This window comes from Magallana gigas, chromosome 9, assembly GCF_963853765.1.
Source record: "Magallana gigas chromosome 9, xbMagGiga1.1, whole genome shotgun sequence".
Lineage (NCBI taxonomy): Eukaryota > Metazoa > Mollusca > Bivalvia > Ostreida > Ostreidae > Magallana > Magallana gigas.
This window is the reverse complement of record NC_088861.1, coordinates 10,297,750-10,313,815: the sequence shown is the minus strand read 5'-3', so window position 1 is coordinate 10,313,815 and position 16,066 is coordinate 10,297,750. Positions and strand designations below refer to the sequence as shown.

The following is a 16,066-nucleotide window of genomic DNA, read 5'->3' as shown; positions in this document are numbered from 1 at the left end:
TGCCTTTAATGCCAGCATTGTCAGACTTAAACAAGCCTGCTATTCTGTCTGGGCCCGCATCATTAGCTTGCGCTGTTCGTCACTAAAATAAGGCTCTCCCTAGGGAAATCAAAATGTTGATCTTAAGCTGACCGACATAAATATGTATGAATGAGCTGTTTATTGATTTTGAGGGTCAGGAAATCATATGTACTCAATCAATTTCTGTAAATAAGACCAGCCTTCATCCAGCCTCCCTGTTCAGCAATTGCTCTGTTACCATCCATCAACTTACAAAAATAAATGTGCCTGTTTTTCTTCAAAACATAATTGTTAAAAACTGCTTATCTCTGCTGAGATTTTAATGTTCATTAAATAAATTTAATTGTTATTTGATAAAATGTGTTTGTTTGTCAAACATTGATGAGCTATGTCTCTTGAATAAATTTAATTGTTATATGATATTTTGTTTGTTTACATATAAAACTTTAGGTCCTCGACAAAACAAAACACTTATTAGGTAATAAGTAATAGTTTAAAAGAAAGTGATTTAAGGAGGTATCTATTACATTTCTAAAGATTTGTCAAATTTGGATAAAAAACACAAGTAATTTTCAGATATTATTTTATCAAAGTCTGCATTACCAATTCTGCCTTTGTTTTTGCTTCTAATTAATGGTTTGGGCCTAATTTGCTAACGCTTGTTTTGTTATTGTTCAGGTTTTTTGTAATATAGTAGACATGAAAAGAATCTTTTAGATTAAGAAAGAATTATAAGCTGGCATTTACAAAGAATATTCAATTCTTTCCTTTCACAAGACTAAAATTATTTTTTCAAATTCCTTTAGTTTTCAAAATCAATGTTTCATTACTTATGGTTCTAATATGCTCCAAAGAAACTAAATTAATTGCTTCAAGACTGATTTTACACCTTTAAGAGTTGTCTTTCTTTCCATAGTATTTCAAAGCATCTCAAATAGAATATTCAATAGAGAATGCTTAACGATTTTGTTCAGGTGATACTTTGCCTTAACAGGATATGTTCTATCATATGCATGTTGTATGCATTTGTATTCTGTAAATCCCTTGCACTACTGACTTCTACTTTTTTTTGGTTTTGTTTGTTTTGGTGGTTTTTTTTTGGGGTGGGGGGGGAGGGGGAGGGTTGGCAAATACAAAATCTTCTTTTTTATTACGAAGAGGAATAAAATACAACTGTGTCCAAAACCTTTATAAATGTACATCTGACTTTTTATAGAAATCAAACCATTATTTTTTAATATAGAAATATGGAATTGTATTAAAAATATTTATGCATCAAACAAACCAAAATATAATTTCCTCCTGAAGTAAAGAGGAAATTTTCATTCAACAGTCAAAGGCTTCTTGAAAGTCAGCAAATAAGAGGATTCCTGATTCCTTGCATCTTTCCAAATAATTAAAAATATCGATATAATAATTCATGGGCTCGTATAATATTACCCTTTATTATATCCAGACTGATTGGGGTTTATTTTTTTTTTGTCTTTATTCTTTAAACGACGAGAAAAAACACACACAAAGATTTCATTTCGTAATCAGTTTGTTTAACTTGTAGGACGGTAGTTTTAAAGACCATTCAGTTCTTTTTATCTGAAACACCATCTGATACGTGTATATATAATACACATAGCTGATTTAGCATATTTCCGGTTTTATTATTTGCTCTTATTTTATTTCCTATGACACTGTGTGACTAATGTTTATTTTTAAGCCTTACAAATATGCTGTATTTTCCACCTTCATTTAACCACCTATTTTTTTTTATCTAATCTGTGGTCTACCAGCCTTAATTACATTAGGATCGTTATCGTAATCCCTGAGCTTGCTTACATAACTTACAGTGTATCTATTTCGGTAATTAAAAATATTTATTTTTGATTTGTTAAATTTCGGTTTTTTGATTCGGGTATTCTTTCTTTAATTTTAAAATTTTCTTTACTTATTGTTTTATTTTAAATAAGATGACCTCTCATTTATTTTTTCTGATAGTTTGTTGTAATTATATTATCAGGTTAATTGTCTATTAATTGTTTATTACCATTCGATGATCCCTTTTAAAAACTTGACGTTATACGTAACAGTTTCTTACATATGATGGATAAACATATATGATAATCACATGTTACAATTAGAGCAAAATGATTTTATAGTATGTAAATGATAGCGTCTATGTATGCAGAAATGCAACTTCTTTTTCAGTTCAAAAAATATTGCAATTGAATTTTAATACCGTACCTCAAAAAATAAACAGACGAAACTGCTAAAGTCAGTGTATGTTGCAGATACTTTTAAAATAAAAAGTTTTCTAATCATAAGATTAACGCATCGCACTTAAAGTCGCCCTCCATAATAGATCTTTATATTTTGGGTTTTTTTATCTGCTTTTTTATCTACTTTAAAGTTCTGCGCGCGGGTCGAGGGAATTCCAGTGGGTAGGTATTCTCCCTAAATTCAAACTTGTCAATTTTTTTAGCAAAGTTATTGTAAATCTCAAAATATGAATGATAGAATACATATAAGATTGAAACTTACTTACTAGAAATAAGCATACAAACAGTCCGTTCTCTGTAAAACATATTCTTTCCAATAAATTTAAAGTCAACTGAAACAGATATAAAGCAACTTTATATTGATATAAATATTTATGCAATTACGTAATCAACGTGTATTCTACATTTATTTAGTAAACACATAATTATAATTATTTAGTAGCATTCTAATTCTATATGTTTTATTAGTTCTGAACATTGGGAGAGGAGCAATATTCACATATAATTGTATATATTTTAAAAAGTTTACAATTTATCATTTCAATCAGTATTAATTCATTATTTTAACTGGTTTTTCATGTTAAAGTGTAACAAGTGAAAAGCTGTCAATGTGACAGCAAACCGGGTTTTCTTTTATATGAACTGTATCCATAATCCATGTCAACCCATATCCAGTGAAATGGTATACCCTACATGCAATATTTTGCCCAAAAAATGACTAAGTTCAAAAGCTGGTATTTTTTTCATAAATTATCAGAAATCAAAATTCTAGCCATATGCACACCTCTGATATATGTACAATTGATCTGCAAAAGAACAACTTCCTATCTTGAAAACTGTAGGAGGAGTTATCCGTACAATGAGGGTACCCTTTTGGCAGCCGCCCGCCCGCCGTCCGCCATTTTCACCATTTTAATAACCGGATTTTTCCTTCGGAAAACCCGGTTAAAAACCGTTATAAAAAATTAAGAATTCAGAACAATTAAAAAAGATACCGACAGGCATTGACGATTCCCTGAGTCTGTCAACATCAATAACTTTATAAAAGGGAAAGGGACAAGGTTGAGATGGGGAATTTTGGATTAACTATGTCCTTACCCAAGGAGACAAATATTGCAAACATTTGATAAAAAGAGACCTATAGGATTTAACTGACAATTTCATTAGTTTGTGAGAAAAATGCATGTTTGTACCCGAACTTTTGTGAGACTTAACAATTTTTAACTAAATGGGCATATCGCCTTGACCAAGGGCCCAATCCCTGACCTGGAGGTCAATAATTTTGCAATGTTTGAAAGTTGGTCTTATGAACTTTATAGTGATTTATTCAGATTTAATACATGTAGCATGTTCATTATATGACCAAGCTGGCCCAACCTTAGGGTCCCCTTGACTAGTTCTGATGAATGTACAATATAGATAGAGTACTTCATGGGCAACATAATCATGCATTTAGTTTTTCTCCATTATATACGGGAGTACAAAAGAAAAATAACGTATATTTAAAACCTTTTTCACTATAAAGATATTCTGGCCCGAACCATTTATTTCACAATTTATATAGAGGGCTTGATGGACATCATAACCATGCATTTAGTTAAGGCTTTGCAAAATATATTTAAGAAGACAGGAAGTTTTGATACATGATAACTGTTTAACCAAAAGGGTCTCACTCTATGATCTGAACCTCTGATCTAGAGCAAAGGGTCATGAATTTTGAAATATTGGAAGAGGGTTTTAAAATATTATTAGCTGCAGGTTTGTAGCTCCCGCTCTGAAAAAAATTAGATGGACGTCCTAGAAGCTACGTACACTTTGCCTGACTTAAAAAAAATGTATATTTCTTGCGTACAAAAACGTGCTGATTAACCTTATTTATACGCAAATTCTGTGATAACAATTAGAACCATAAAATTCTTTATGCAATTTATTACTGATATCGTCTCTTTACTTTCCTCAGCCTTTCTCTGGAGCACGCTACCGATCTCGGAATATCAAATATGTTGAATTTACATCAAGATCGAGAGTGCCCTTTTCCCAAGTAAACAAACTGCACCACTTTACGGGGCTGGTGATGGTGTTTAAAAGACTACCGGTATTAGAGGCAAGTAAAGAGGACGACAGACAAATGTCAATGGCAATAGTTCACCTGAGTAACTCCTTTGACTACTAAAAAAAACACTTTTTGTTTTTTTAAATATGCAATGCATACCCAAACAAAGTTATCGAACGACCTGCTGAAATATTTATACGTGAATCCGGTATTCCCAAAAGGTATATTTTATGAATCACATCGTTTCATACCTGTTAAAGTTAAATGGAGCATCAGTATATTTTATTAATCAGACTATTACAGTCATCGAAAATATTGAATATAATTGATCCTATTACAGTCTTTTGAAACAACATAATTGTACAAAGGTGATACAAGTACTTACCAAAGACCTCTTTACCAAAAAGTTTTCTTAAATTAAATTAAACCCGGACGAAATTAACCACCAAATCACAAAGAAAGTTCACCGTTTAATTCCTTGGGTCGTTTCGAAAAACACCTGTATTTAAACTTTCCACGCATGAATACCTTCTCTAGGGGGCCAATAAATAAGCCTTTAACCTTTAACAACAATACATGTTTGGCTGGTTTTGGAAATACACATTTTAAACATATCCAATCTATTAAAAAACTATAAAGATGCTGGATTGAATAAAAATAGTTTCATTTTATTTTCAGCTTGTTCGTGTTCATGCATGGAAATATTCCTCATGGGTGGTTCACAACTCGTAGAATCCTATCATCATTGATGGAATTTTTTGTTGTCAAAACTATACATTGTATATGTCGTTAGTTTAAATATACACATGTATATATACTAAAGGAGGCTAAGGCTGGGAGGACAACAAATCAACCATAAGATCTTTGTTAAACTTTTACCAATGATATGTTTGGTCGTAAACTATATTATGAAGTGGAGAAAAAATCCAAATATTTCAGCTTTAAAATCTTTAGCATTTTCCTTTATATTCATTTAGAGATTTTCATCTTGAGGTAAATATATATTCTTAAAATGGATACGACCTTTCAGCTTCATTAAGATTTATTGATTTTTTTTTTCAATGCATTAAATGATATCTAAATTTCATTATCCCTAAGTGTTTTGAGGGACAAGGATTTAATTGCCCCGGAGTATAAGTGCTCAAGTTATGTTAATTTGAAATTTGCAAAGAAAAGACTTTGCACAGTTAATAACTTGTGACTGATTAAGGCCCTAAAATAATAGGCTAATGAAAAAAGAGAGAAAACTCGTTAAGATTTTTAAAAGAAGTATTCAATATTACATGTAGGAATGTATGTAAAAGAATGTAACCTATTCAAATTAACAAATAAACGTGGTGAGATCTCAATATTTAGGCATTTTGTGTATGGAGGATTTGGAGAGAAGTTGTTCTTGAAAACTTACGATTGTACTTTGAAAAATAAATAAACTTTTGACATATTCTAACGCCAAAACTGTAAAATTCCAGAGATCATTTTTATTTGTGCAGAAATATATTGCACTTGTCGTACATATATTTATTCAGAAACAGCAAAAAAGTAAATTAGTAAAGTATGCTTTCTAAATAATAGACAAATGCTCAAAAGTAAACACTTAAATAAAATGAACAGAGGAAAATTATAATGAATTGTTTTAAACTGTATAAGATCAAAATAAAATCATAAGAACCATAAGTTTAACCAGAGCCACCTCCCCCCCTCCAGCACCACCACCACCACCGCGCCTCATATTTAAAAACAATTAAATAATCTAGATAATTTGATTTTTAGTCACTTTCACTCAAAGAACTGTCTTTTATAATTTAAAACATCTCTCCTTAAATTGCACTTTTAACACATAAATGTCTATTTCTCAACGCAATGATTCAAAATGTTGAATGTTCCTACAACTGCAGATGCTGCATGTTGAATAAATAGGCGAGAAAAATATTGTTGCAAAATAATTTTGTGACTAAGTTGTACATGACTTTTATTCGCGATCAGTTTCTGCGATTACATTAAATTTAAATCTTCCTTAGGACGTTTTTATTCAAACAATTCAAATTACATGGTTACTTTAAAAATGTTTTTTTCCCTTGATTTTCAATGCAGCAAAATTTAGCTAAAAAAACCTTTTTATGTTGTTCATTTCAAGCGGAAAGTGGAAAATAAAATGACCGGTAATCGAAAAATACTAAAACAAATTAGCAAGTATTATTTGATAACAAACAATAAAAATTTCACGATTTATTGTCGTTTTTTCATTTTTTTTTTTTTCATTTTCAGATGTGAATTTTAGTAATATGTAAATTGATTTGAGTACCTTGCTTCAGTGTTGGAAATCCACGAAAACAATGTTTGTATCAAAACGATTTTATCGGGATAAAGGATAATAATGTGTGGTCCACAAATTAAACATCACATTCACCTAAAATTTTAGAGTAATGTTTAGAGTTTAACGATCTCCGATCCTCAGCAAAGTTCGATAACTCTAAATTATCCCGATTTCTTTTATTCATACCATAAGTCTGACTTTTATACAGACAATTTTAGTTTAATATTCTATGCTAGTATAACTATCAGTTACACAGCTGCATGCTTGGCTAGTGAATCCAGGAAGCATTCCCACTTATATACATCTTGGTATAGAGTTCGACCCAGTTGATGCACCGGTATTTTTTTTTACTCAGCTTGTTTTTTTAATCCATTATATCCATCGTAGGCACAATAACTTTGTAAGATGAATTGATACTTTCTAAAAAAAATCATTTTTTTAAAATTATTTCATTTATAAAGGTTGAAAGAAAAATATCATTCTTATGATGAAAAAAAAATACGTTGAGGCTGAGGATCGGAGAACCTTAAGTATTTTACTATGTTTCTATACAGAACTCTTATCACAATGAATTTGATAGAGTCTAAAAATAGCTACGACCATGCAGCCCTCATGAGGGTTAAGAAAATATTAGTGTTTTATCTTAAAAAAGCTAACTCATAAACACAAAATATCGGTGTTTTTATTTCAAATAAACTAAATCATAAACACAAAATATTAGTGTTTTATCTTTTACAAACCTAATTCATAAACACAAAATATCGGTGGTTTTTTTCAAATAAGCTAAATCATAAACACAAAAATATCGGTGTTTTTTTCAAATAAGCTAAATCATAAACACAATACATGTACATATCAGTGGGTTTTTTTCTTCAAATAAGCTAAATCATGAACACAACATATCAGTTTTTTTTCTTCAAATAAGCAAAATCATAACCACAGAAATGGTGAAAATTATAAGGATGCCATTGGAAAAGACAAGTTAAAAAAACAAAATCACACAATTGAAAGGGTTTGGAACCTCTGTTTCATTTGGAAGGTCAGTGTCAGAAAAATGTTTTCTTGAAAAAATACAGCTGAGTTGATATGCATCTTTATACTACGATTTATGCCTACACATTCACCTATTCATGCATCAAAAAAACTTACAAATGTGTTGAAAATCTTACTGATCAGAATATGATTATATCCATATAAAAACAAATAACCTTGGATGTACATCATACATAATACATACCAATAATTCCAGTAACAATAGTCAAAATACTGTAAAAAGCATATAATATGTAGAACAAAATAGTATACAAGGTTAACTAGGCATTTAACACTTAGGTTAATTATGTATAAAACAAAACTGATTAAAGACAGAGGAATAAATTGCATTTAAAATTAGAATTCCAGATATCTCCTAAAACAGCGAAATGGTAGGGAGAGACAAAGGGAATTTTTACAAACAAACAGAAATTGTTAACGCCTTGGCCATAATTATGGCAATAATTTGATATACGTTCTATGTACTTGTGCATAGATTCGTCGATGAGACCCCGAGTGATTATAACACGTTATTCATATGCTTAACGCTTAGAAAGAAAATTGCTTATTGGGTATATAATACTACATGTACGAGGGTTGTTCGGAAATTATTGAGACATTTACTCTTATTTCCTTGGGGGAAAAGATAAACCCTTGAAATTTCACCAAAATGTACACAAGGATAGCGTGTATCAATGTAAAAAATTTATTGTCCATAGCATGATTAGATCATTCCTGGTAAGCAGACCAAGTTGCCATCGCTCACTGACCCGGCGCAACCGCAAACTTACCGCAACGTCATTTTAACGCTTCTAATTGATCCTATGTTTTAAACAGCTAACAAACAAAGGGAAATTAGAATTAATTCTTCATTTCTCATCCTTTGTTTACATTTCAAGATGTCAACATTCGCATATTCCCTCCATTCTTGAATTTTGTGGGGAAAAATCGGGTCATTTCTAACCAAAGGTCAAAATACTGTGAACCTACTCCTACCGTGATTCTGTGTACATATTTTTGAACTGTTGACATCAGTTAGTGTGTAAAAAGTACTTGTTATTTAGTCACTTTGTCTGTATTCTAGCTAAACAATTAGTGAAAAAAGACGATAAACTGAAGTTCTTTATCCCTTGCCATCGTATAGTTTTTGTTAAAGCAACTGTGTGGCATTGAAAGGTCTTTTTCAGAATATTTCCATCAATGATGTATATTTGCTGCGCCGCCTTGACGTCAAATTTCTATATACCGTCGTTTTCAAACTCCTATTGCTTGGTAAATATATCTGTACTATATCCGTATTTCAACTCAAACACTAGTGAAACTTGATCAAACGTTAGTCACAATGAATAGCAAAATGGACATATATAATCTGATTTCTTTTAGTATAAGCTGCAAGTTTGCAGACACTTAGATAAACGATGTTTTAGTTTTCTTATTCTCCGAGTTCATGCTTGCGCCGGGTACCCCGACCACCGATTTGTTTATCTTCTGTTGTAAACAAATAATTGAACATTTTTTAAATATTACTTTTTTTAATTATTTGTAAAGGTTTCTTCAATGTTCATGCCAATTTTCACCCTAATTCGTCACTTAGAAATGGAAATATCCGTGTTGTCTCAATAATTTCCGAACAACCCTCGTATATACACATGTTAATAGATTAAACAATCTCTTAAAAAACAAAGATATACATCTATTTTGGTTTCAAAATTTTAGATAAAGTTGAGAATATCATTTCATCGTGTTGTTCATTTTCTGGCCATCTGAAATGCTCGATACACCACCAAATGTTTTTTATTTCGTTTGGAAGCCTATCCAAAGGAAGTCCGTCTTTAATGATAAGCACAATAGATCTTTGACGTTGGTTATGAAATGCATGGGTTATGGCCATTTGAACAGCATACGAGTGCCATCCCTTCTCAAGAAAACTCTCGCTCACAATAAACATCACTTTCCTGCTCTCGTTGATACAGCTGACTATCTCCTCCGACTTCCAACGTCCTGGAATCGAATCCTTATCTCCAAACCAAGTTTTTATGTTCAAAACCTCTAATTTAGGATACAGTGTTTCAATGACCCATGAGCAGTCTGCATCATTATATGAAATATACACATCATATAGGAACATATCCTCGTTGCTTTTTGGGTGGACACCTTTCCACCTGTTTTTAAGTCGCAAAATGACATATTCTAAATGAACGCGATATCTTTTGACAGAAGCTATTATAGTGAGAGACACTATTGTAAAAAATAACAAACAGACAGAAAAGACGAGCCAATCATCCGTCTGACAGTTAAGTTCAAACTTCCTCCATTCTTTTTCGTAGAACAACTGAACAATAGGTATTTTACTCTCCACACACAAAACCTTGTTTAGGTCATAAAATATATTTTGGTGAGCTTTCATCCATTTCAAAGATTGAAGGCCTGTACATGCACAGGTGATCGGATTTCCTTCTATATATATTGACAGATTACTCAATGATTGAAAAAGTCTTTGATCATTCCTGGGAAATGTTGATATCAAATTGAACCGAACATATAGCGTTTTTAACTCTTTCAGTTCGGTCAGGACACTTGGAACAGCCGAGAACCTATTGTGATCCAGTCTAATTTCTGTGAGAGAATGTTTTTGGTCCATTAATAGTAATGAGGGCAAAAAGGCCAAACCGTTTTTCGAAAAATCAAGTGTTAACAGGTTTTTCAGATTTTTAAACAGGCTATTAGAAATAGAATGAGCAGTGTTATTCAAACCAACGTCTAAAACATACAAATGGTGAAGATTACGTACTCCTTGAAACATATCGGAATGTACCTGAAGAAAACTATTCTCTGATAAATTAAGTTTGATCAAGTTTGGAAAGTTAAGCTTAGTTATTGTGTGAAGAGGGAAATTGGTCTTTTGAAGGTACAGTTCCTCCAGTTCTTCTCCTATTAATACAAAACGCAGATTCCACCCATTTGTGTTATGGAAGTAATTATCAGAAATATCTAAAAAATTTAAAGTCTTTGATAAAGTGATATTTACATAAATAAATCTATGTTTTTGTATTTGGAAAGGATTATCCCTGTATTTTGTGTTACTGGTTGGAGGGTTATTGCAGCATAGATTCAAGATTCGAATCTTTGGTAAAGTTAACAAACTCATTAATGTGGAAACATCAATAACATGCATATTATTTCCATGAAAATCGAATTTTTCTAAGCATTTCCATAGCGTTGTTTTATAAAGAGTTGCATTTAAAAACACTATGCTATTGTATCCCAAAGACAGATTCTTTACGCAGATATTAGCGAGATATTCCATCGTCCAATTATTTAAGATTAAGATACCGGATTCAAATCTTTTCTTGTTGCTTGACAAAGATATACTTTCTACTTTACGATTTTGTAGACATTTAAGAGACCTCAGTGCAACAATCACGTCACAGTACCCACCGAAGTTTAAAACTATCTCACGAGAAATGACCGGAAAAGAGCAAAACAGGTCTTCTGTGACGTCACAGTATACGTGAAATCTGAAATCCATTGTTATGCTTCGGATTGGGGAATTTTTAAGACCAAGAAATGATGTATTTGACAATCGAAATATACCGATAGAATTGAACTCTAATTCAGATAAATTCTCAAGGTTTTCAAACGCTTTTGTGAAAGAAAATCCCGGGAATATGTCAATTGTTAAAAATGTCAACGAGGTTAACTTTGAAAATGATAAATAAGGATACCCATCATGTTGAAACTCATTCTGGTCAATTCGAAGAAATTTTAGACTAGAAGTGTTTAGAAACGCCCCTGTGTCGATTGTGCTTTTTTCAAGATGTGAATTCGAAAGATCTAAGCAGCATAAATTTGACATTTTCTGAAAAGTTGTATTTCCAATTTCTGTTATATTGTTATGATGAAGAATAACTGAAGTAACATTGGAGTGGGTGGCTATGTGTTCAAAGGTGTCTTCCGTTACAGAGATAAACTGGTTAAAGGACAAATCTAAAGTTACATTTTGATTCTTCAACTCGGGAGGGAGCAAGATAGGTAATCTGTATAAATTTAACCCACTGCAATTCCACAGCAACCCCACATTTCCGCACTCATCGACATGTGGCGATATATGACAGTTTTCGGTTAGTATTATAACAATACTGCCTGTAAAAGAAAACATATATATATTAAAACTGCCATTCAAAGAATATTTATAAATATATTTTAGCACAGAATAATTATCCCAATAAATTCGCTATAGGTTAAAGATCAGGAATCATATTTTGGTTTATAATTATGGATAAACCCTGACGGTATATTTCTTGCAATTAAGCATGTTGCTCGGGGGGGGGGGGGGTGGGAGGGCAATAAGTCTTCTATTGTTAATTAATATGCTATCAAAACTTCCTGGACTCGAAGCGTGGGCGCTACACCCTTCTGATGAAATTTAACTGTTCCATGAGTCGGTCGCAAAAAAAATTAAGGTCAGAAAAAATAACTGAATGTCAAGGATACTATCTGAATTCACATAAGAGGATTTCTACAGAAATGTCTTGCATATACATGTATGACTTCTGCCAACTCCCAAGATTGTTTTATCATTTGTACCAAATTACACCGTCAACCCTCAGCCACGATCAAACGATCACCTGTTACAGCAGATGGCCTGGGTTGTCGATTTATCTACAATATTATCACACAATGATACTCTTAATTTTTTGAAGAGAAATAACTCTCAGACTGATTTTTTTTAAATAAAAGTAAACAATGTCTTTCCATAATAAACTTCGTTAGACGATTACGCCAGGTTGTTTGCTGTATATACGTATACGTGTAACATGTATTGTAATTTAAAAATATAAAAGAATCCAGGTGTTAAACTTATTATAAAAGTTAAAAACTAGTTTTCCTTTAATAACCACAATATAAAACAGGGACGTTTGTACTACTGCATACATACTGCAAAACTGAGAAAAAGATATTTCTTTAAAAAAAAAAAGACCTCACTATAATTGTTCAAATTGCATTAACTCTCTCCAAAAAAAAAAATCAATTAACCTTAAAACGCACTTTGATATGAAAACGATATGCGTATTTTTTTTCAAAGCGCATTGCCACATCCCTCGTTTATATCGCCAGTTCATTAAGAAGGATCGATGGTCGTTGCCATTTTTAGATTGTATTTATCTCCTTTATAAGAAGAGCTTTATATAAAGATACAGAAAATACCCAAAATTAAAAGGTAATAAAATATATATGGCTTTTTTCTTAATTGAATATAAGTTTACGGCTGAACAATCCATGATTTCATGTCGAAAATTTTAAGGTAGATCTGATGGTTGATTTGCTGACTATCCAGCCTCCTTAAAAGGCCATATGGAATTACAATGTTTATTGCTACAATAGTTACGTACTGTCAAAAGCGGAATTAGCATGTGTTTTTATTGCAGACACCAGGCTGAAGCTAGCAGCCACTAACAGCAGCCACTAAGCCCGTAAAAGCTAGCAGCCAATAAGGAAATTCATCAAAGTACTGAGAGTGCTTGAACAGAAAAATTATATTTCACTTAATTATCGACATATTTTAATTAATATCAAAATGATTAATGCTCAATAATTTGTACGAGCATTGACGACTTCCGAAGGAGTAAAGCTTGCCTGGATAAGAGTTGTAAATGCTTCTATGTTGGATAGAAATGAAATACGTCTATACGGGTCATAAGTTATGAAAATAATGTTATCCTAAGTGTAGACTTATCAATACACATAGAAAAACTATATGCATCGTATAAAGTGATAAGTAAAATAAAATAATTTGTTCGAGTACTCTCAGTACTTTGTTGAATTTTCTTATTGGCTGCTAGCTTCTACGGTCTAAGTGGCTGTTGTTAGTGGCTGCTAGCTTCAGCCTGGTTATTGCAGACTTAAGTTTCGCCCCGTATTATACTCGCTCTTCTTTACTTGCAAACGGTTTCGCCTCGTCTTGACATAGTTGCGTCTAAGGAAAGACAATTTGAGGCATTGTAATTCGCCTAGTCTTTAATACTCGTATGAATAGTTCCCCTTATTCAGTCATGTAAGTGTTTTTTAATGCGTCTGTAACAAACAAAATAAATTGTTGTGAGGGAGAGGCGGACAGTGTATTTACAATTTAAAGAATTTTTTAGTTGTCGTTCATAAACTAATTCAGTTTAGCTCAGCTTAGTAACTAGAAATTTCCTATAAGCAAACGGAATGTTAATCAAAGTTGTTTTGACTCAGTAAGTATACGGAATTCGAATGACATATCTCGAATAGAATCCTAGAACCTTCTTCCTGGCTACAGAAACTTGTAAAGAATACTTCACCTAACTCTTAAAACGTGTCTTTCATTTAGCGGGTTATTTTGGTAGAGAGCAGTTTCCGTTAAATTAAAATTTAAACAGCTGGATAAATGGCATAAATTTTGTTTAAGAGGGCTCGATTATAATGGCCATTTTAAGATGATCCGTAATGATCAAAAATTAATATAAAATATGTGGATGTTCTCTGTTAGTTTATCGCCAAAAATATCTTATGAAGAAGTATAATTTGATGGTTTCTTTGTTCACCGCCTTCTTTAAAAATATATATTAACATAAACAGATATACGTTAAATAATATTTATTATATAATATTTCATATGTTTAATAGTTAACGTAATCAATAATTATAGATCTCTTGAAACGTTGTATTTTGAAACTCAAGTGCATTATAAAAGATGGTTGTACATGTACAGCTGATTATTACTTACAAATAATGAGCAATAGATTTCGCTCACTCTGTGCCATAGTTCTGTATTAATGCTGTTTCAGCTGAAACTCATCTGAAATATAATATTCCAAAATTTAATTTATACATGCATTTACAAAAGTTTTCAATATTTTGTAATGCGTATTTTCTGTATCGTTGTGTGTATTTTTTATGTGTCATGACAAATTTTCAAATATTCATTTATTTAGTTATGGAGGATGGAGGGGATAGGGTTTTCAAAAAGCTCTACACATGTACTTGATTTGCATGTTTGGATAGTGGTACAAAGGTCAAAACCAGGGGAAACGCAACGCTGAATTTGACCAGGAAAGCACATTCTGTCTGCCAACGTGTGCATCCAGTAAACTATTTGTGAACTTACTAGTAATTACTAGTAAAACTAGTAGTACTGTATTATAACCAATTTATATTCGCGAACGACAAAGCCACTCCTTTTTATAACAACCTGAGTGTGGCTAAGATCTGAACGCGAAAATAAGTTGATGCGAAAAAGGCTTTCTCCAATGAATAGCGAAATAAATTCCCGCGGATAGAAATTGGTTTACAATATTTTTCTTTATTTGTGTTACATGACAAGATACCTTGGTAGTTTGATTTATTAACAAAGTTATCAAATAAATTTAAAAGAACATAATAAAGGTTTTAAAAGAAGTCCATAATAAAGGTTATAAAAGAAAATAATGGAGATAAGGTTTAAGATCAGATTAGGGACTTACCACGTATCATGCAAAGTACAAAAACCTTTTTGCAAAGTCACGTAGGAAACCCAAATTTAATGGTCCGAATAAACACAGAGTAAGTTTATATTTAAATCCCATGGGTTGTGGTGAAAACCTGTTTTTCGTCTTTCCAGTTGAATTCATTCTAAGTAGGCAAAGATGGCACAATAAACAATTACTTGATCTCAACGTAAACATTCATAGAGGTCAATTATGTAGGTAGGAAAAAAGTCCCTGTTGAATTTAAGCCAACTATATTTTTTTCTTACGTTCCCCTTCATGTATCTATCGAACGCTTGTAGTTTTGTAATAACCGGGTGGTTCGTGAAATAAAGAATGAAAATTTTTTATAAGGTCTCAATTGACTGGCAAATACCTTGTCGCCTCCTTATGGGTGAATTATTCAAAAATCAGAGATGGGGTCTTTAACTGCAGTTGTGAATTCTTCGCTCCGTTGCGCTCCCCTTCGAGTGTTACTGCAATAAAGGATTTCCAGACGACATTGTTTAATAATTACTATAATTATAATAACTTCTTAATCGGCTTCAGCAAGAAATAAAATGATGGAACAAACAACATCTTTTTAACTAAAACTATTGATTAATTTAAAAAAAAAAAAACTAAATATTTCCACTATCTTGATAATGTGTTTATAATAGAACTCTTCTTTCCCAAGGAGATAAAATACTCTAAAAATAGGCACGAGCGTCTAGCTTTCGAAAGGTGAAGGTCTCCGTTTTTTAATTACAATGCTATTGCTTTTTTTAGTTCAATTGACAGATATAATGTAATTGACCAACATATGCATTTTTATCTCAGTTCCGATTTGTTGTTGGAAAGTTAATAATCAAACATGGCCGTCGAGACAGACTTAAGGTGGTATAGG

General features: G+C 31.9%; 1 protein-coding gene across 1 annotated transcript; it reads right to left on the bottom strand.

Annotated features, from left to right (window-relative positions):
- Positions 1-7,431: 7,431 nt before the first annotated feature.
- On the bottom strand, positions 7,432-14,514 carry LOC105324726 (toll-like receptor 2). The gene is made up of 2 exons (XM_020065677.3): positions 14,442-14,514; positions 7,432-11,833 (listed from the first exon to the last, which is right to left on the bottom strand). The coding sequence occupies exons 1-2, from the start codon at positions 14,476-14,478 to the stop codon at positions 9,384-9,386; spliced, it is 2,487 nt and encodes an 828-aa protein (XP_019921236.3). The 5' UTR covers positions 14,479-14,514; the 3' UTR covers positions 7,432-9,383.
- Between the last annotated feature and the right edge of the window lie 1,552 nt (positions 14,515-16,066).